Source organism: Tauraco erythrolophus, chromosome 6 (genome assembly GCF_009769465.1).
Source record: "Tauraco erythrolophus isolate bTauEry1 chromosome 6, bTauEry1.pri, whole genome shotgun sequence".
NCBI classification, from domain to species: Eukaryota; Metazoa; Chordata; class Aves; order Musophagiformes; family Musophagidae; genus Tauraco; species Tauraco erythrolophus.
In genome coordinates this window covers 20,363,621-20,384,762 of record NC_141470.1, presented here as the reverse complement: position 1 = coordinate 20,384,762, position 21,142 = coordinate 20,363,621, and the positions used below count along the sequence as shown (strand labels likewise).

General features: G+C 43.4%; 1 protein-coding gene and 1 non-coding gene across 2 annotated transcripts in view; one reads left to right on the top strand and one right to left on the bottom strand.

Moving 5' to 3' along the window:
* Positions 1-20,788, bottom strand: part of BBOX1 (gamma-butyrobetaine hydroxylase 1) — a 39,222-nt gene extending 18,434 nt beyond the window's left edge. The window contains exons 1-2 of the mRNA XM_086613754.1: positions 20,405-20,788; positions 18,292-18,406 (exon numbers count right to left, since the gene is read on the bottom strand). Of these exons, the coding sequence (XP_086469880.1) occupies positions 18,292-18,406; positions 20,405-20,788 (499 nt within the window). The remainder of the gene's footprint in view (positions 1-18,291; positions 18,407-20,404) is intronic.
* Positions 14,323-14,395, top strand: TRNAA-AGC (transfer RNA alanine (anticodon AGC)). The gene has a single exon. It is a non-coding gene; the product is annotated as a tRNA-Ala (tRNA).
* Positions 20,789-21,142: the final 354 nt, after the last annotated feature.

The window sequence follows — 21,142 nt, the reverse complement described above, 5'->3', positions numbered from 1 at the left end:
GTTGTACCAGCCAGGAAGGACAGAGCTGGAGCTCTTTTCCTGCTCCAAATGCAGTAGCATCCTCATATTCCCCAAATAAAACTGACTGCACGAGATGCTATGGGGTGGGCAGGAGAGCAGAGCTCGTCTGCAGAGAAGTCGAGAGGCACTGGCACAAGGGGGACATGGGCAAAAGCGAGTGTGGTGGGATGGGGATGGTGGTGGCTTCTCAGAGGGGTTGGTCCCAGTGAGCTCCTCACAAATAACTGATGGTGGAGACAGGAAAACCAAAGTACCAGGAATCCTGGGGAGGGGAGGAATCACAACAGGGCCACTGAGGAGAAACATCAGCCAGAATGTTTAGACTGTGACAGACCTCGTTAGTAAATGGGTTCCTTGATATGACACATGAAAGAAAAGATGACGGGTATACAAGGTAAGAGTCAAACACCTTGAAACACAATGGGGAAGGTCGGGGGGGGTCATCCGAGGTCAACCAATTAGCCCATGGAGTTACTTGAGATCAACCAATTGGCCTGTGGGTGTTAGTGAGGATGTAAGGGACTGTGTTGGATATTTGTGTCAACATTGATGGAACAACAAACTGCCAGCTGACACCACTGCCATATCAACAGAGGACCAGTCGGACCGCCTGGCTTCTTACGAACCTGAAGGTGGAGCAGATGCTAAGAAATCTAACATAATCCCCTGCGCATGCACACAGACCAAGGGCCTGGAGGACAGAGGGGGCTGGAGACCCCTGAAGACCCCCTAGTGACAGTATCAGGCACAAGTACCACCACTGGGTGGTCGGTGCGGGTAAGCAAAGCAGCTCTTGGGATATGCTAAAGTGATTCTTGGAAGAATGAATCCCAATAAAGGAGCAGAAACGACCAACATAGGATGGAACGTCCCCCACCAGACTTGAAGATGAACTGGACTGTCAGGAGGCCACAGCTCTGTGGTGGTGGCTATTGCAACTGACTCTTTTTCCCTTTCTTTCTCTCACTTTCTTTCCTTTGCGTTTGCAAACTTATTGTCGGGCAAATAAAACCACCTGGCGCTTGACTCGATTTGAGTGTTAATTCCGCTCCAGAGAATACGAGCAAAACTTCGCTCCGGTCTAGGACCGGCACGTGCCAGAGGTAAAGCACTGCTTCTGTGGACCCCACTGGGGTTACTTGAGATCAACCAAGTAGCCCACGGGGTTATTTGAGGTCAAATTCCCTTTCTGGGGACCCCACTGGGGTTACTTGAGGTCAACCAACTAGCACAGGGAGTTACCTGAGGTCATCAGTTGGCCTGTGAGGTTGCTTGAGGTCAAACTCCCTTTCAGGGGACACTACCAGGGTCACTTGAGGTCATCAGTTGGCCTACGGTGTTACTTGAGGTCAAACTCCCTCACTCAGGATCACACTGGGGATACCTGAGGTCAAGCAATTAGCCCATGGGGTGACTTGAGGTCATCAATTGACCTGTGGGGTTACTTCAGGTCAAACTCCCCTTCTGGGGACCACGCTGGAGTTACTTCAGGTCAACCAATTAGCCCACAGGGTTACTTCAGGTCATCAATTGGCCTGCGGGGTTACTTGAGGTCAACCTCTGCTTCTGGGGACCCCACTGGGGTTACTTGAGGTCAGCCAATTAGCCCACGGGGTTACTTCAGGTCACCAATTGGCCTGTGGCATTACTTCAGGTCATCAATGTGGGGTTACGTGAGGTTAAACTCCCTTTCTGGGGACCCCACTGGGGTTACTTCAGGTCAACCAATTAGCCCACGGGGTTACTTCAGGTCATCAATTGGCCTGTGGCATTACTTGAGGTCAACCTCTGCTTCTGGGGACCCCACTGGGGTTACTTGAGGTCAGCCAATTAGCCCACGGGGTTACTTCAGGTCATTGATTGGCCTGCGGGGTTACTGTAGGTCAAACTCCCTTTCTGGGGACCCCACTGGGGTTACTTCAGGTCAACCAATTAGCCCACGGGGTTACTTCAGGTCATCAATTGGCCTGTGGGGTTACTTGAGGTCAACCTCTGCCTCTGAGGACCCCACTGGGGTTACTTGAGTTCATCAATTGGCCTGTGGGTTACTTGAGGTCTTCAATGTGAGGTTACTTGAGGTTAAACTCCCTTTCTGGAGACCACACTGGGGTTACTTGAGGTCATCAATTGGCCTGCGGGGTTACTCGAGGTCGACCTCCCATTCTGGGGACCCCACTGGGGTTACCTGAGGTCAACCAATTAGCCCACAGGGTTACTTCAGGTCATCAATTAGCCTGCAGGGTTACTTGAGGTCAACTTCTGCCTCTGGGGACCCCACTGGGGTTACCTGAGGTCAACCAATTAGCCCACGGGGTTACTTCAGGTCATCGATTGGCCTGTGGGGTTACTATAGGTCAAACTCACTTTCTGGGGACCCCACTGGGGTTACCTGAGGTCAACCAATTAGCCCACGGGGTTACTTCAGGTCATTGATTGGCCTGTGGGGTTACCTGAGGTCAAACTCTGCCTCTGGGGACCCCACGGGGGTTACTTCAGGTCAACCAATTAGCCCACGGGGTTACTTCAGGTCATCGATTGGCCTGTGGGGTTACTTGAGGTCAAACTCCCTTTCTGGGGACCACACTGGGGTTACTTGAGGTCATCAATTGGCCTGTGGGGTTACTTGAGGTCAACCTCTGCCTCTGGGGACCCCACTGGTGTTACTTGAGTTCATCAATTGGCCTGCGGGGTTACTTGAGGTCATCAATGTGGGGTTACTTGAGGTCAAACTCACTTTCTGGGGACCCCACTGGGGTTACCTGAGGTCAACCAATTAGCCCACGGGGTTACTTCAGGTCATTGATTGGCCTGTGGGGTTACCTGAGGTCAAACTCTGCCTCTGGGGACCCCACGGGGGTTACTTCAGGTCAACCAATTAGCCCACGGGGTTACTTCAGGTCATCAATTGGCCTGTGGGGTTACTTGAGGTCAAACTCCCTTTCTGGGGACCACACTGGGGTTACTTGAGGTCATCAATTGGCCTGTGGGGTTACTCGAGGTCGACCTCCCATTCTGGGGACCCCACTGGGGTTACCTGAGGTCAACCAATTAGCCCACAGGGTTACTTCAGGTCATCAATTAGCCTGCAGGGTTACTTGAGGTCAACTTCTGCCTCTGGGGACCCCACTGGTGTTACTTGAGTTCATCAATTGGCCTGCGGGGTTACTTGAGGTCATCAATGTGGGGTTACTTGAGGTCAAACTCACTTTCTGGGGACCCCACTGGGGTTACCTGAGGTCAACCAATTAGCCCACGGGGTTACTTCAGGTCATTGATTGGCCTGTGGGGTTACCTGAGGTCAAACTCTGCCTCTGGGGACCCCACGGGGGTTACTTCAGGTCAACCAATTAGCCCACGGGGTTACTTCAGGTCATCAATTGGCCTGTGGGGTTACTTGAGGTCAACCTCTGCCTCTGGGGACCCCACTGGGGTTATTTGAGGTCAAACTCCCTTTCTGGGGACGACATTGAGGTTACTTGAGGTCATCAATTAGCCCATGGGTTTACTTCAGGTCATCAATTGGCCTGCGGGGTTACTTGAGGTCAACCTCTGCCTCTGGGGTCCCCAGTGGGGTTACCTGAGGTCAACTAATTAGCACGCGGGGTTACTTCAGGTCATCAATTGGTCTGTGAGGCTATTAATTAACCATTTTGCCTACGGGGTTAGTTGCAGCCATGTGCCCTCTCTGGGACCTGTGCTCGGGTCACCTGATGCCTTCTCCCTCTTACTTGTAGTATTTATTTTATTCTTACTGGTATGATTTAATATTTCCATGCTTTTAGTGCAAGTAAATATGAGGGTTTTTTTTACAGCATAGAAGTCTCATACAGCCATTCAAACCTGGCCGCCTTTCAGCAATACAAAGTAGGACTTGTAAGTCTGTGTTTGACTTAAAACTTCCCCCACTTTTCATAACTATATCATTGTACATTATTGGCATCATCCCATCTCAAAACATCCATTTTTTGTGGAAGGCAGACTATGGTCAAGAACGTTCAAAAATTCTATATGTACAACCATGAAAAATAATACAGCAAGGGTTACAATAATTGTCAGTGAGAGCTGTGAAATGTGTGAAACATTTTCCCTGCTGAAAATGATTTTTCACTCTTAACTAAAGGTTTCCCCTTCTGAAATCAAGGCCGTTTTATTGTAATTGCCAAAGACGACAGATGTGTACAGGGAAGAATGAAGATTATGACTCTGCATGACTGAGTGCCAAATGGTTATCTCTGAGATGGTGACTGGAGATATCCAGGACTTCTTCACTGGACAACTATGGATTTTTCCTCCATCATCTTTCCATATTGAGATCCCGAGTCTTACCCACATGGCTCTAAAATGCCACACTGGGTGCCAAAATAAAGGACTGTTGTGGTTTAGGCTGATCTGGCAGCTAAACTCCTCGTAGCGGCTCACTCACCCTCCCCCACCCCCCCAGCGATGAGGAAAAGAATTAAAAGAGAAAAAGAAAAAAAAGAGACCCGTGGGTTGAGATAAGAACAATTTACTACTGCTGCTACCAATATATATATATACAAACATATAGAATGATAAATATATACAAATGAGTGATGTACGGTGTAATTGCTCACCACCCCTTGACCGAGGCCCGTCTCATCCTGAATTAACGATCCCGAAACAGATAAGTCCCGATACCACAATCCTGGATGAGCAAGAGGCCCAAAAATAGAGAGTGAGACAGAGAGAGTACTCTGAGAGTCTGAAAGTGAGAGTCCTGGCGGAGCAAAGGCCCTTCTTTCCAGCTGACCCTCAGTTTTGTACTGGGCATGACGCAGTATGATATGGAATACTAATTGGCCAGTTTGGCTCTCAATCCTAAATCTAAGTACAAATCATAAGGAGGGTCATGGACCCCCGTCCCGGCCATACTCCCCGCTATCTTGTGCTCCTGCACACTGGCAAGAACACGGCAGCTGAAAAGTCCTTAAGACCTCAGTGCTGACTACAAACATCAGTGTGCTGTCAGCATTCTTCTCAGAGCGAGTCTCAGACTAAAACCAAAACCCAGAGCTCTTCAAGCTGTTAAAAAGAAGAGCTAACCCTGTCCCAGCTGAAACCAGGACAGCATGACACATATGAAGCATGTTAGAGGAAAATGTTTGTCAATTAAATCTTCTCATAGAGCTTTGCGAAGAACCTCGTTTAATAACCTGAGGCCAGTGGTTTCAGTTTCCCTTGCCCCTGTCCATGAAAGATTTTTCATCAGAGAGCCAAGCTGGAGGAGTCCTCTACCACTGGAGCCACCTTGCACCTCTCTATAGGAGCGTTTCACTTGCTTGTAACTTGGATAAACTTTAACCATTTGGGCTGAGGTTTTCCATGGCAGTATCTGCTGAAAATAATTTTGGGAGAGGTTTAACAACCATGAAAAATAGATCAAAAGCCTACATCAACGAAAAACAAGTGGCACAGCCAAGTCAAAATTTCTGTATTGGCTTAGTGGAGAAGTTTTAGTGCTTTCATTCTTTCAAGTGTCAAGTTTGGCAAATAAGTTGTTCACATATTAGGAATGTACATTTTCTGTTTCTGTGAAACTTGTCAAGTTTGTCCAATACTTACAGCTTTGGAAAATATCACCTTGCAGATGCTCCATAGTCTTTTTTTTTTTTTCAGTTTGGCAGAAAAATTGTCCATATATTCCTTTCACACTGAATATGCCCCAGACTATATAGCAGGATGATATTGCAAAACACAGACGAGGAAAGTAATTTCCGTGTACAATTAGAAGACTCACAGGAAGCAAGGCCAAATATAGCACCTACTGCGTGATTTAAAAATTGTGTAATTCTAAGCTCAAACATCCATTCCTTGGGAACTTCACACACCTGTTGATTTCAGAATAGTCCAAAGTTTTAAAAGAGAGATAATGATAATAATATGATTGTTCTTCCTCAAGTGATGGAATGCATCACTGACTTCCCCAGACTGATGTACAACTGAGCATCAGCTCAATACTCCTACTTTCCATTATTCCACACATAATTTTGTGCAAACTCAAGTCATGTTCATATCATACCAGTAGCATACAAGAGCTTTGGAAAAAACTACCAATAGAGTCATTTGTCTATGTAGGGAAGCTAGGAAGAATAGGGATGCTGCAGGAAGAACCTCTTTGTTAACCACCTGTTTAAAACTACTCCAGTCAGATATATTTTGAGATTTTCAGAGACGTTTGCAAAATCAAATTGATTTCCTTCAATACAAGGCAGTGCTGTAGCTGTTCACTACTGAACGCAAAACCACACAGTAACAACTAAACCCCATGATTCTTTATTTTGGCCTCAATATTCCTAGGCCAAGATCACACTGTTAAAATAATCAGGAATTTCCCCCCACCCGGCCCATTTTCTTCCTCCAGACTAATGCTGCCAGGACCAATTTTGCTAGACAGCACTGAAACAGGTAGCACCTACGTTTTAATGGCTCCAGTGCATTCAGCCGAGAACTCAAGGGAACGGTAAAGCAGACAGAAAACGAAAAGGCAGGAAATTAATCATGGAGCCCAAAGCACAGCTTCTCACCATGACACTTTCTGGAGTCTGCTAGTTGTTAGTGCAGTTAACTTTAATTTAATTTGTCTGTACTACTGGCAGAGGATACTGGAAGCCACAGTTGTGGGTCACATTTGGTACTTTACAACTATTGGTGATTTTCTTCTGCAGTTGGAAGAACCCCAGAGAAGAACATCCTAAAATACTGCACAGTGCCTCCCAACCACTGAACCCATCCTGGTCTTTCATTTATTTGTTTATTCATGGACATGTTTAAATAGTAAAGGGTTGAAGGCCAAGTGGAATGGTTGCCCATGCACCTGAAAGAGAACTGCTACAGGGACTTGGTAGTGATTTTATTGTCACAAATTCAGTTTGCAAGCATTGTTAGTATATTAAAACTGAAATGACTACAAAGTTCACTAGTGTAAATGAATCTTAGGCCAAGATACAACTTTTATGAAGCGGCCTTGCAAGAAAGCATCATCGGTAATTGTTTTCTCCCTTGTATTTGCACTACCACTTACCTACATGTATTTATGGTAGCACATACACACACCACGCACACCAGTAACTATAATATCGAAAGAGTTGTTAATAATGAGCGGTACTAACACTTCCTCAAAAATAATTTTTTTTCTATAGTAAAACTCAGTTTTTATTTTCTTATAACTTCAGCAAAATTATTTTTTTGGGATTTTTTTTTTATGCTGAAGGATTCCTTATATTGAATTTATGAGGAGAACAATGAGTCAAAAGGATCAGCTGTTTCTTAGAACAAAACCAAGCATGGGTGTATGCTTTTTGCTTGTATTTGAGAAAGTTCCAGCTCTAACTCCTCTAATTTTGGTAACTGTGCGATGTCAGAAATACATATCAGTGACTCCTGTGACAACACCCTAAGCTTGTTGAGGTCCAAGTCCATGAGGAGACTTGGTAACAGACCTTCCTACTGCTTCACATCTGAAAGCATCCTCACCACTGTGCTGCTCAGGCAGCCAACCACCCACTGCAGGAGGTCGCCCGCAGATGCTGTGACCTGTGGAGAGAGACAAGAAGGAAAGAAGGCTGAGAGTTGGGATTGTTCAGCCTGGAGAAAAGAAGGCTCCAAGGAGACCTTATTGCGGCATTTCAATACTTGAAGGGGGCTTATAAGAAAGATGGAGGCAGACTTTTTAGTACAGCCTGTAGCAATCAGACAAGGAGTAATGGCTTTAAACTAAAAGAGAGTAGGTTCAGACTAGATATAATAAGGAAGAAATTTTTTACGATGAGGGTGGTGAATACTGGCACAGGTTGCCCAGAGAGGCTGTAGGTGCCCCATTCCTGGAAACATTCAAGGTCAGGTTGGATGGGGCTCTAAGTAATCTGATCTAGCTGAAGACTGCTCTGCTCATTGCAGAGGGGTTGGACTACGTGACCTTTAAAGGTCTCTTCCAACCCCAACCATTCTATGAGCTGAGCTGTTGCCGTGCTGTCAGAGGGTCTCTCCTGGGCCTCATAGCAAGAGAAATGTGAACTGAAGGATGGGAGCAGCTGTCAGGGAGGAGAAAGAGATGTATTACCTGGGGAAAAATTCAGGGAAATGGAAGTGGGGAGTGGGTGGTGGAAACAAGGTGGGTCTGGAGACTGAGTAAAAACTGCTGCTGGTTCCAGAGGGAGGTAGGGTACCTCAGCCTGGCAGCTTGGGAGCTGAAAGCAAGGTGACAGAGCTCCAGAAAACACTGAGGCTCTTCTAATCGAATAATCAGACCGTAACTGTTTTTTTTTTTTCCCCTTTTGTATGAACTGCCAGAAACTGCCAGCTGGTGTCTTACACGGAGACACAATCAGCAGCACTGCCCGGGGAACCGCGTAATTCATTTCCTGAGGGGTGACTGGAGCAGAAGTAGCCAAGGGGAGGGATGGTCCAGGCTGAGAGCTGCCTGGGCTCTGCACAGCCGTACCCCCAGCGCCAGCCACTTGATGGACCTCTGCTCTGCTCCCACTGCCTGCAGCTGCCCGAAACATTCACAACAGTGCACTTAATTCTAATTCACAGAGAAAAAATCATTTTGTCGTTGAACAGAGAGCATGCAAGCCTTTCTAACACCCACCGTGACAGCCCTCTGTCCCCTCCGCTGATTTCAGCTGGGCTGGCCATGGTACCACAAAGCGGCAGCGTGCGACCACCCAGCTCATGACTCTTTTGCACAGAAATATATGTGGAGTAATTTCTTTTTCTCCTGTACGAAAGATCTATTTCAGAGTCATACTTCTCAAATACAACAATGTCTGGCTCCTTGCTCTCTTCTTACTAATTTCCACTTGTAGCATCTCATAAATTTGCCAGTTTGTACACACAAATAAAACACAGGCGCATGTTCAATCCAAAGAAGTTGCACAGTAATGGGTAAACAGGACAAAGATGTTATTTCTTACATTTCATTTTGCATAAATTTTGCACTGATTCCAGTCATTTGCAAAAAACTAAACACTAGTTTTAAGTCAAACATTCTTTTAAATGTTGAATCAGAGCTCCTGTTCTTACAGTAAAGACATAATTGGTTTCCCTTGCTTTGATGTATTTTGGCTGAAGATGCTTATTCTTTAGAGAGCGCACAATAAAGCATGAAAAGATTTTATCCATTCAATAGAATAATTATTCTGTTTAAATCACATCTAGCTTAGCTGGCATTTCAGCTAATAGTCAATTAACTTGTCCAATCATCAATGAAAGAGATTACATACTAAAAACGAGACCACAAACATTTGAAAAACGTAGATGGCATCGTTCATAAAACATCCATACCTCTCTTCATTCCAACATCCCTTCAACAGACAGGACCAACAAAAACTATTATATGTTTCAAGCAGCTCTCAGAATGGGAGCTCTGGGAGATTTCAGCTGGTGACTGAGGGACATGCTGCACTGCAAAGTGATGTAAAGAGCCACGTTTGCTTTGTTCCCCCCGCCTCCACCTCTAGACATAGGTAGCAAGTATAAAATGCAATGTTCTCATAACAAAACGAACACAGACGCTACACAGTTACAAAATTTTTCAATAGTTGCAAAGTCTGCAAATTTACGACCACTAGTATTCCTCTCCCTTTTGGCTAAGGCTAGTTAGAGACTGTCCAAGAAATACAACGTACATACCCAAATATAAGCTATCCACATAGACCATCTTTTATACTCTACCCTGTGTTTCAAAGCAGCTCTAGTACGATTGACAAGCTGCTGAATTTTACAACATGTTCACAAAATGAAAAAAGCTCAATCCTTGAGGAAGGATATAATCTCACCTCATTAAATTCCTTTTTGAGACCACTCCATGGCCTACTACTCACTGCTCCAGTGTGCTTAACTCAATACACATCCTTTCACATGCTTGAAAGGTGGGGAAAACATAAAATATGAATGTTTCCCTTTTTCTCTATTAAAAGGTATGAAATTAAAATAGCTTTAGGTATGCTGTGTGAACTGCCAAGAATATAATTTGAAAGACAAATTTAAGCTTCAGTGTCAGTGCAGGTAAATAACCATGTGAAAACTAATGGAATATTTATGTTTCAAATTTTCCTTCCTAGTCTTTCTTGCTGTCTTGCTAATAAAATTTTTCCTAATGTTCCTTACATAAAACAAGGCGTAGAAGACTAATAGTATTTCAAGGAACACACCAACAGATTTTTCCCCACTTTGGGAAATAAATATACACACCTGGAATTTAACTGCAGCTCCAGGAGCCCCAGACTTCCTCAAGTACATGGACTGTAAAATTCTCTTGTTCAAATTCCCAATCCCACTGTGCTTGCTAGAAGTTCCACCTAATACGGGATGCCCCTTCTGCAGCCAATGGATATGGGCTGTGGCGTTGGGTTTTGGGGTGGTTTTGGCTTTTGTTGCAAACACCTGCTTTGCCACAGCACTGCATACCTGTCTGCAACTCTCCTTGATGTCAGGATAACGAATCTGACAACCCTTGTAGCTAACCTGTGGAAAACGTTCAAGGAACAACAACTCATTTGGTCTTCTTCCCAAGCAGGTCCCCTGCAGTGGAGGCTGTCATCAGGCCTCACATCTTCAACTCTAGGGAGCCAAGGGAGACAAAAGCTAAATTCAAAATGCTTTTTTAAGTAACCTGCAAGACCAATCTTTTCTCCATGTAAAAACTATCAGTGATGTGAATCTCACTAAGGTAAGGGGAATTTATCCCTTCCCACACCCCGCAGTGTATTCAGAAATCAACATTGCTTGCAGTCTGAAGAGATGCTTAACCTTTACGGTACCGCTATGATGTGGAACTCTCAAAATTTCAAGGAAACTGGACTGCTCACCTACACTCTCCAGGCAGCTACTAAAACTGAGAAATGGTTCAAGTAAAGCAGCTTCTTAGGCTTTTTTGTTTTGATGTTTACCTACTCTGTTTAAAAAAAAAAAAACAAAACAACAAAAAAACCCCAAAGAATGACAGAAAGAGGTAAAAACCTGCCTGGCGAGGCTGTAAACTCTGTCCTCGCAGTTCCAGTTTTCTCACATGAATTCACTTCCAGTGACAAGTGCAGCCAGCATCCTTAGTGGTTTGGGTTTGTTTTTCTTTCGAAAGGTGCAAGCTGGTACACAAATGCTTATAAATCCTACCTCATGTTTCAGAAAATAAAGGCTCCAAGTTCCCAGTCCTTCAGTGGCATCTTGATGCAGCCAAGAGCTTAGTCTTTGAGCTACTGCAGGAGTAACCGTTCTCCCCCTGACATTTGCCAATGTACTCTGTAATGACACTGTGGTAAATATGCCAAAAGCTGAAAAAGCATTGTGCGCAGCTCCAAGTATTACTAATCTTGGGAAACGTACGGAACGCAGCAGCATTTGGTATCTGGGAGGGAAAAAAAATATCCAGGGCGGCTTGTAAAGTTACTGCGATTAAAAATATGCCCTCACTTTGTGTCTTGAAATCTTCCTTTTAATTTGAAACTTTTTGTAGTTTGCCTGAGCTCCAATTTTTACCTATTCTGAACAGCATTAAGAAAATCTGCTCGAATATGTGCACCTGCATTTGTATTGTGATGTATCTACCATGAACATGGGAAACAAACGGTTCCTTCTCTCTCTCTCCCTCCTCTGCCCCTAGGACTTGATTTCTTAGATGCTCCTAGACCACTAATCACGTACAGCACTTCCCACTGAGCACTTTGTAGTCTTTCTTGACGCACTGTGCTCAAAAATGACACACACTACGGAAGTCTTACTCCATCAAATGGAGCAGGACTACTTCATCTCTTCTGCAGGTTAGACATCTCTTTGGTCTCAGCTGAAAGCCACGTTTGCCTTGATCCTGAACCAGTCTGTCAGCATAAGCTCACATTCGGCTTGTGACCAGCACCAGCTCCAGCCAACCTGGGTGGTTATTTCCCTGCCTTGCACTAGAACAGCTGCTGAGCTGCAGTGTCCTACAGGAAACCCTGATGCAATGACCATGGGTGCTAAAGAAATATGAAAGAAATAGTCTGCAGAGAGTGGCCTGGCTCACATGCTTTTACTACATTGTTGTAGCAATAGAATTTTTTATTGTTTTTACCATTTCTCCTGTTTTTCAAGGTTTCATTTAGAGTTGTAACCCTGGTCTTTCAACACATTTCCAGTCAACCCTTGGTCGGTGTCATCTGCAAATTTAACATGGCTATTCCTTTCCATCATAGTCATGGACGAAAATAAGCAACAGCATTGCATAAAGCACAGACTTTCGCAAAACCTGTCTTGATATATCATTCTGTGTTGATGATAAACCATTACAGCTACTTTTTGACTATTTTTTAAAAGACGAGAGATTTCCTTAGCACATTCATAAAAATTTCATGTGCAACAGAGTCAAATGCTTTATATTAAGAATATGAGTATGACTTCTTTTAACATTAAGTATGCCAAAGAAAATGATGAAAAACAATCAAAGACCAAACTTGCATATTTAGAGCATAAGCCAAACCACTGTCTTTGCAGCACTGCATAAACCTTTCAAAACATTAGAAAGGCATATTCTCCATGAACAGAAAGAAGCAGGAAAATAATTTACAGCCATGACTAAAATAAAATGATTCATGACAATAAAGCCATACAAAACCGGGAACTTACAGCATTTCAGTATCAGCTCAAGGCTGTATGCATAATAAATATTTTTCCTAATAGCAAAGAGGAAATTGGCTGACAATCATACTGGCTTTCTGCAGTTGACTATCAGATGTTTACTCATACCAGGCGCATACAGTAAGTTGCAGAGAGCAGATTATATGGTGACTTCCTCATCATTTTAGCACAGAATTTCCTACAGCCTTTTTAGTCTTCATGCTCTACATATTAATAATTTTGAGTTTGTTTTCAGAGAGATCTTAGAGCTTAATTCAAATATACTGGTGCCAGATTTAACCCTTCCAATAGCTGCAATAGATCTGAGGTATAATTTCTAGCACTTATGTCTGATATATGCATCAACTGCTTTTAAACAACTCATATTTGTATGAAAACCAGTGAAGGACTTCCTCTCCTGACAGGTCCAGAGACCATCACAGCCAGGTACATACAACAGTAGTAGGAGAGAGATAAGTAATAGGTCTACACTAAAATAAGCAGTAATTAAAAGATTTCCCTCTCCTCAGCCCCAGATGAAAACGTTGTATGTTGTCCAGCATTTACAATTTGACAAATTAGCAGGTCCATAATTCTTTGGAAAAGGGACAGGAAAGCATACATTATAAAACCAAAACATATCCTGTGATGTGAAGATATCACAGATATATATGTGAAGATAAGTTCTTCCACTTCACAGTAGTTTAAAAAAAGTCTATATGAAGGTCTTAGAAAATTGTGTGCTCCACAAGGCGAGTTATTTTCCCATATACCAAACCATGGGAACTTTATTCCCATTTTTATCCACAAAACCCCTTCAGTCTGAAAAATCTATCAAGAAGCTGCCCTGAACAGGGACAGCACTCTTTCCCAGTACTTCCTGGCAGTAAGTGATCCCACTCACGTTCTTAATTATTTTATCATGTTAGCACAGCACGTTTTTTCCCACTGTGTAACCACAGTTAATATAGTTTCCATTATCCTATAGCTGAAATCTAAGAACATAAGCTCTAAAAGCTGAAGAGCTAAGAAAGATAGGAATGAGACATTAGTGCCTGGGCAGCCTTCGGTCTCACTTGCACAGCACAGTTGTCGTTGCCAAATTAAAAATCTTTATGTTTACAAATGCAGCTGAACAATTCCTAAAGGATAAAAACAAAGGTCTTGTGGAATTATTTTGTGTCTTTATTGACCATTTACATTATGGCTAATAAAAACCCAGATCTATGCACTTTTCAAAATGAGAAGAATGAAATACTTTTGAGCGAATTAATCAGTCACTGCCTTGTTCCATTTCAGAACAATAATTTGGGGGGGCAGGAGGGGAGCGGGAAGAGAAAAAAAGAATCTCATTTCTTGATCATATCAGGTTAGTCATAAAAAAAAAATTACATTACAATTTGCACAAAATGAGAAGATGGCCTTCGCCCAGTTCCTGCAGATGATGTGCATGCATCCCCAAACAGTTGGAATTATTCAGCATTTACTATGCAGGTTGGAACAATGCTGGTCAAAACCTTCTATACTGGGGTCATGTGGGAAAGAAAATCTAGACATCATAGATTAATTTACTTAATCTAAAATTATTTTGTCTACAATGTGTGTTTTAATGTTTGTTGGAGGCTATTTTGCTATATTGTGAATTATGTATATGGCAGGCTAACTCATGGGGAGTTAGGGATTAGGTGAGGGGAATTAGCTCAAATGGTAGAGCGCTCGCTTAGCATGCGAGAGGTAGCGGGATCGATGCCCGCATTCTCCACATCTTTTAACATGAGCCAGCAACGTGCACTTACAGCCCAGAAAGCCAACCGTATCTTGGGCTGCATCAACGGCAGCCTGGCCAGCAGGTTGTTGGAGGTGATTCTGCCCTTCTACTCTGCTCTCGTGAGACTCCACCTGGAATACTGCATTCAGCTCTGTGGTTCCCAACATAAGAAGGACATGGAGCTGTTGAAGTGAGTCCAGAAGAGGCCACAAAGATGATTCGAAGGCAGGAGCACCTCTCCTGTGAAGATAGGCTGAAAGAGTTGGGGTTACTCAGCCTGGAGAGAAGGTTCTGAGGACACCTTATAGCAGCCTTCCAGTACCTGCAGAAGGCCTACAAGCAAGCTGGAGAGGGACTTTTTACAAGGGAGCGTAGTGATATCACAAGGGGCAATGGCTTTAAACTGAAAGAGGGTAGATTTAGATTAGACATAAGGAAAAAATTTTTTACGATGAGAGTGGTGAGGGATTGGAACAGGTTGCCCAGAGAAGGGCTGTCCCATCCCTGGAGGTGTTCAAGGCCAGGCTGGATGAGGCTTTGAACAATATGGTCTAGTGGAAGGTGTCCCTGCCCACGGCAAGGAGGTTGGAACTAGATGATCTTGAAGGTCCCTTCCAACCCAAACCATTCTATGATTACATGATAATCATGGGGGCAGCTCTTATTAATTATTACTACAGAGTAAATTCAACGACCAAACTCTTTTAGTAAAAAACTTTTAACTTCTTCCTCTTAAAATGACAATCTCTCAGGACTCAGTAGAGAAACTGAAATCACCATTGATGCTGTTAACATCCTGATTCAAACTTCAGTGGAGCTGGATATATCTCCAGTTTCGTATTATCACATTTTAAAGGATGATCATCCTCTGAAAACTTTAACCTTAGGTTAAAACCTTAATCTAACCTAAGGTTAAAATATTAAGTAGCATCAGGTACTACCTCTGCTGAATCTTCTTCTCCTCCACCCAATATCACAGAATCACAGAATGTTAGGGATTGGAAGGGACCTCAAAGGATCATCTAGTCCAATCCCCCTGCCGGAGCAGGACCACCAATAGAATTTTCCTATTTTCCAATAGGAAAATACCACTATGATATTACTTAATTCCCACCTCACACCCACACTCCCCCAAACTGTTGTTGGGATGCCAGTGTCTTGGAAAATGAGCCTCAGCAAATGCAATTCAATGCAGTGAGAGGCCTGATACTGGAAAGCACCTGGTGTACTCGGTGTCTCCCACAAGCACCCTCTAGCACACATAAAACCTAAGTTACAGAGAGACTGCACCAGGGGGTAAATCACTCCTGTGGCGTCTGTTGAGGAGAACACAAACAAACCGCACGGAAAAAAAGAGTATCTTGGAGACATCAGAGCTGGAGAAGATGGCTCTTTTACTGCTCTTTTGGAATTATCTTGTAAGCTGAACTGAAACAAGCCTCAGTGTACACAAACAGCGGACTATGTACCATGTGGACAGGACTGTTTTTAAAATAGCAATCTTGACATATTGCCAGAGAGCTATTCATAGTTGCTCCCATCACACAGTGAAAATCTGACCTACTCTTCTTTTCGGTTTGACATCTGATTTTTTGAATCAGAAATTATGATGAAAAAACATCATAAAAGTAAGATGAAAAGCAAATAATCATTTGTAAAAAAAAAAGGGAAACAAAAAAGAAAGCAGAAAAAAGCCACAGCTGTGATAACGTCAGCAGTGAAGGTTAACCTCTAACTGCAGCAGTCTGGTGAGCTCGCTCTTATATTTGTTGAACCAGCATGCAGGGCTGGCATTCCATATCATCGTCTGTAATTCTGTACTGCTGGGATATGATTAGCTACTTAAGGGCACGTAATTTGCAGTGTGTAACTCCACTGACCAGAAGGAAGCTAATTCTAAACTTACCCCAACACACAATGAGAAACAAGTCTTAAACCAGCCAGCAAGCAAACTCACAGGCTTTGTAACTGCAGCCTTTTTTGCAACTGAAACCCCCGAAAAGCTGGAATAAACTGTCCATCACAATGAGCCAGATCTTCTCTGGAAATATGAGGAAGAGCAGAACGACACTACTAAACAAAGCCAAAGTTATTTAGTCTCACTTCTATAAACATATTTCTTCAGATATACCATAGAAAACAGAATTTGCAAAAGCATTGCCCAAAGAATAACACATATATTCGGTGCATATTTTATCTGGATGGCTTCATTGGAGAAGAACGGAAGCAGAGGGGAGAACTGGTCTCCGAAACAAGCATCGTATTTAGATGCTGAGAGTAAGCACTGTGTAAATGTATGCGTATGAAGGCCAATCACAGTAAGTTAGGCTTAATAATGGAGGAAAAAAGTAGCATCACATCTGAAATACTGAAATCTCAGTTATTGATACCTTTCCTAATACACATAAACAGAGATCTGGGCATTAATTAGAGCAACATTAAATTACATCCCCCCAAAGGCTACAAAACCTCTTGCTAGATTCCACAACATCTTCATTTTTCCAAATAAAAATTCTTACTATCTGAGAAATCAAGTCTAATTCCCTGAATGAGGTTTGCATCTTCACCATATTCATTCTGGGAACACGCCCAACCCTCCAAAATAGTAAACAGTGTAGTTTATTCTTGCCAAGGCTAAAGTGAACTTTTATATCGCTGGGGGAAAAAAAGTTCCATTCTGAACTATGAAGAGTCTGTTACATGATCCACTGAAATGAATGGAAATATTACTCATCATTTAAATTTTAAGCCAGATATAAAAGTCTGAATCTTAAGAACTGACTTTTGTTTAGGAGAACGAGTGCTAGGAGCTAAGGAATATTTGACCTGCAGAAGCTGGGAAAGATAACTGGCCCCTTCAGTTGTTCCTAAAAGTGCCAAAGAAAGCTCAGATGTAGGAGATGCCTAGGGCCACACGTTTTCCCATTTCTCATCTTTCATGGGAAAGGAAACAAGTAAACTTTCTTTTCTTTGTTAGAATAAAAAAACATCCCAAAAAAGGACCGTAAACCTATCACAGATTTGCCTTTCACTGAGCTCTGAGGAAACGGATGCCTGGATCTGAGTTTCACACCATCAGCCGTCTTTTTTCTAAAGTAATATCCTGTTTTAACGGATACAATCTTAACTGGGAACACAGACGCACAACTTTCTGCAACAGTAGATCTCACAGGAACACTGTCAAGAGCGACAGCACAAATCTTGCAAGTTTTCACACGTTTCAGGCTCACAACCTAAAAGGCTGCCAAAGAAACGATGACGTGGCTCATGACAAACCTAAGTGGGTTAATTAGTTAATTATTCACTCAAAAGGGTGAGCGATTGGTACCGGGTAAATGTTACACTGCCAGTTGCAAAAAACACATCATGACCAAAAGACAGTCAACCACTGCAATAAGCGGCGGATGCAGAGCAAACACAATCTGAACTTCAGCACCAGATACTGCTCTGCTACATGATTACTTTTTAACAGAAGGCCATGGAAAGAGAATTTTTAAAATCTGAGTTATAATTCCCTTGCCATTCTAAAGAATACTCCTAAAAACCAAAACATAAATAATTGAAATGGCGCACACACACTTGCATTGTCACATAGACCACTGCTGGTCCACAAGGCTTGTTTTTGAGACCTACTAACCCTTTCTGGAAGGAGACAGCTTCTAGGCAAGCAAACACAGGCCAACCAGCTGAATTCCTCCCAAGTTTGGAGGCTCTAAGCAGGAAAGGGTCACCACACGTTCCTGGCACCAAGGAACTAGTGCTGGTGTTCCAGCACTGAGTGGTTGCCACTTCTCCAGCTGGGTAGACCTGGTCCTCACGCGGGGACCTCTAGCAGGGACTGTCAGCATCGCATCTGAACCAAACATGACAGATGTGGGTTTAATTCCTACCTGGTAAAAATAAATGTTCTTGCATTTCTGCTCTGGCTTCTTCAGAGAAGCATCGTTTTTTCAACCACTCAGCTTCATATTCGCTTGCGTGTTCATCGGGCCATGTAATAGAGATCTTCCGACATAAAATGAAAGATAATTTTAGAACAAAAAATTTCAAAAAACATCACCCAGAACAACAACAACAAAAATCCTTAGAAAGTACAGAAATTGTAATATTTAGATCGATAATCACAGTTAAGGTTTCCCTGTAGCATAACGGCAAACGAGTAATGAAAACTCAGCCTGAACAACATCCAAATTCTGATACCTTTTATAAACATTCATTTTCACATGAACCCATGACCTCATTTGCTGGTTTGTGTGGGCTGCTTTCCCTGTGAGAGCTGTGCTTAGCAGAAAGAGAAGAAGCACAGAAGCTGGCACATATGACTGGGGAAAGCGCTACACCCCAACTCGGAAGAGAGCAAAAGTATCTTCCAAAACACTGACAGCTTGGTAAAGATGAAAAAGGATGAAAAAGGCAAAAAAGAAATGCTAGGAGTGAAATCTCTCTCCCAGTTTTGAAAAGTCTTCCCTCCTTCAGATAAATTTTTAAAAGGTGCTGTTTTTATTAATTCCTGGAAAAAACATGGAAAGAAAGCATATGGCTTTGCTTGTCATGAACCAAAAATGCTCAGCACAGCACACACCCTCAGCTGAATTCTCAAGGCTGTTGAGCAGGTACCAATTCCCATTTCACACAACACCGCTCATTCACACTAAGGTGACACACCAGTATCTGTTCAGGATTAGTGCTGTGCTTCCCTCAGTTCCTGAGTATAAATGGGAGCAGACAATCCCTGTACTATCCTGATACATTTGCCTATTCAAAGCACTAATTCACAAAGCATTAATTTTGGTGACAAACAATCAGCTCGGCAGCCCGGAATTCCTCAACACAGACCATGAGCCTGTGGCCGAGCCACGCTCCCGCACGGAGGAGCGTGCCTCTGCAAACTCTGCAGCCTCTGCAAACCCGCCTGCCACGAGGCTGCCCCAGCTGCTAAAGGGTTGACTGCTGCACCTTTACTATGTATAAAACATCTTTAACTGTAAAACGAAGGAAAGTGAGTTTGCATATCAGAGGAGCCACGTTACTTTTAATAAAACCTATAAAATCTAAACGATGTTAGGTTTTTATACGTCGGGAAAGATTAAAATTCATAGGGAGAGCAGGTCCTGTCCTCCCTTGCCCAATAACCTCCTCTTTTTAATGAACAAATGTTACTGTAGAGAGGTACAGACAGATACAGACACAGGCCCTAGGCCAACCCTGAATATTGGGTTCAACTTTGCTTTGAGTGCTTGCTCTAAGATGAAGTCTTTTGCACATTGGAAATTAGAATCATAGAATCATAAAATGGTTAGGGTTGGAAGGGACCTTAAAGATGATCTAGTTCCAACCCCCCTGCCATGAGCAGGGAAATCCTCCACTACACCAGGTTGCCCAAAGCCTCATCCAACCTGGCCTTGAACACCTCCAGGGATGGGGCATCCACAACTTCTCTGGGCAACCTGTTCCAGTACCTCACCACCCACAATGTAAAGAATTTCTTTCTTATATCTAACCTAAATCTGCCCTCTTTCAGTTTAAATCCATTGCTCCTTAGCTAATAAACTGATGTTTTTGTTATGGATTAAGGTCATCATCACTTTGCCATTTGTTTTTCTGATTTTCAAGACACTTATTTACAGAATAAAGAGGGAAAAAAAGACATGTGAAAGTGTAATTAAAAGTGTGGGGAATGTCTGTATTTTCTTCCGAGTGTTTTTCTCCAGCACTTTTCTGCTGCTGGAGAAACATATAGTAGAATTTTTAAAAGCACAACTATATTCTAAAATCCTGTGCTTTCTGCATAACATCCATAAAGTGAAGTTTCGTATAAAGGGTGGGAAGAACTGAGTTCCCCAAATTGCGATTATTCCTAAAAGTTTTGCAAATACACTGTAGAGTTTGTGGATAAACGGATTGCGTTATAAAGTAAAACCTGGTACTGCCTCTAATGTACACATGAACAAGCGTTGTTGGACAAGTTTCCTGAAGGACAGAAGGAAGGTTTGCTTCAAATACCTTTCTTCTATCTGGCAGAGCGACTTCCTTCACCACGATGTTCACATCCAGGTCCTTCAAGACCAGCTTGCGCGCCCTGGCTGAGCGCAGGAAGCAGTGGGGACACTGGCAGTTGTCCCTCAGCCAGACACAGGGGTAGCGGCTCTCGCTCCCATCCTCCCACTCCACGCGGACGAAATGACCGGCGTCCAAAGCTTCCACCTTCTGTATCCCCAGGTTCATGGTGAGCGGCTGGGCGGCGCGGACCTCCGGCGTGGTACTCCGCCAGCGATGCCGAGCGATCCTGGCGAGCAGGCTCCTGCCCTCCTGCACCGGCGGCAGGCAGCAGGTCCTGCCTCCGAGGACTTTGGCCCTCTGCAGGACGCTAACCACCACCCTCCACATTTCGGTTTCTTTAATGAAATCGTCGGAGGGAGAACGCCTTCGTCGAGTTCCTAAAGCACCATAAAGAGCAGTTTGTTACTGAAGGAGTCAGTCAGCAGAAAGACAGTTTTAAGACAATTCTCCCCTCCCTTCCTGCTACCTAGACCTTCAGGAACATTCATTATCTGTTGCTTAACGTTTTTCAAGACATAAAAGATGCACTGGGACCCACCTACTCAAAAATCCCTTAGTTTAGCAGGGCTTCAGTTTGATTCATCATCTTGGCCATCTTTTGTTTCTGCAGTCAGCTCAATATGTACAGCACACAGTCTCTTTAAAAAAGACACCTCCAGATGGGTTCCACAAACCAAAAGC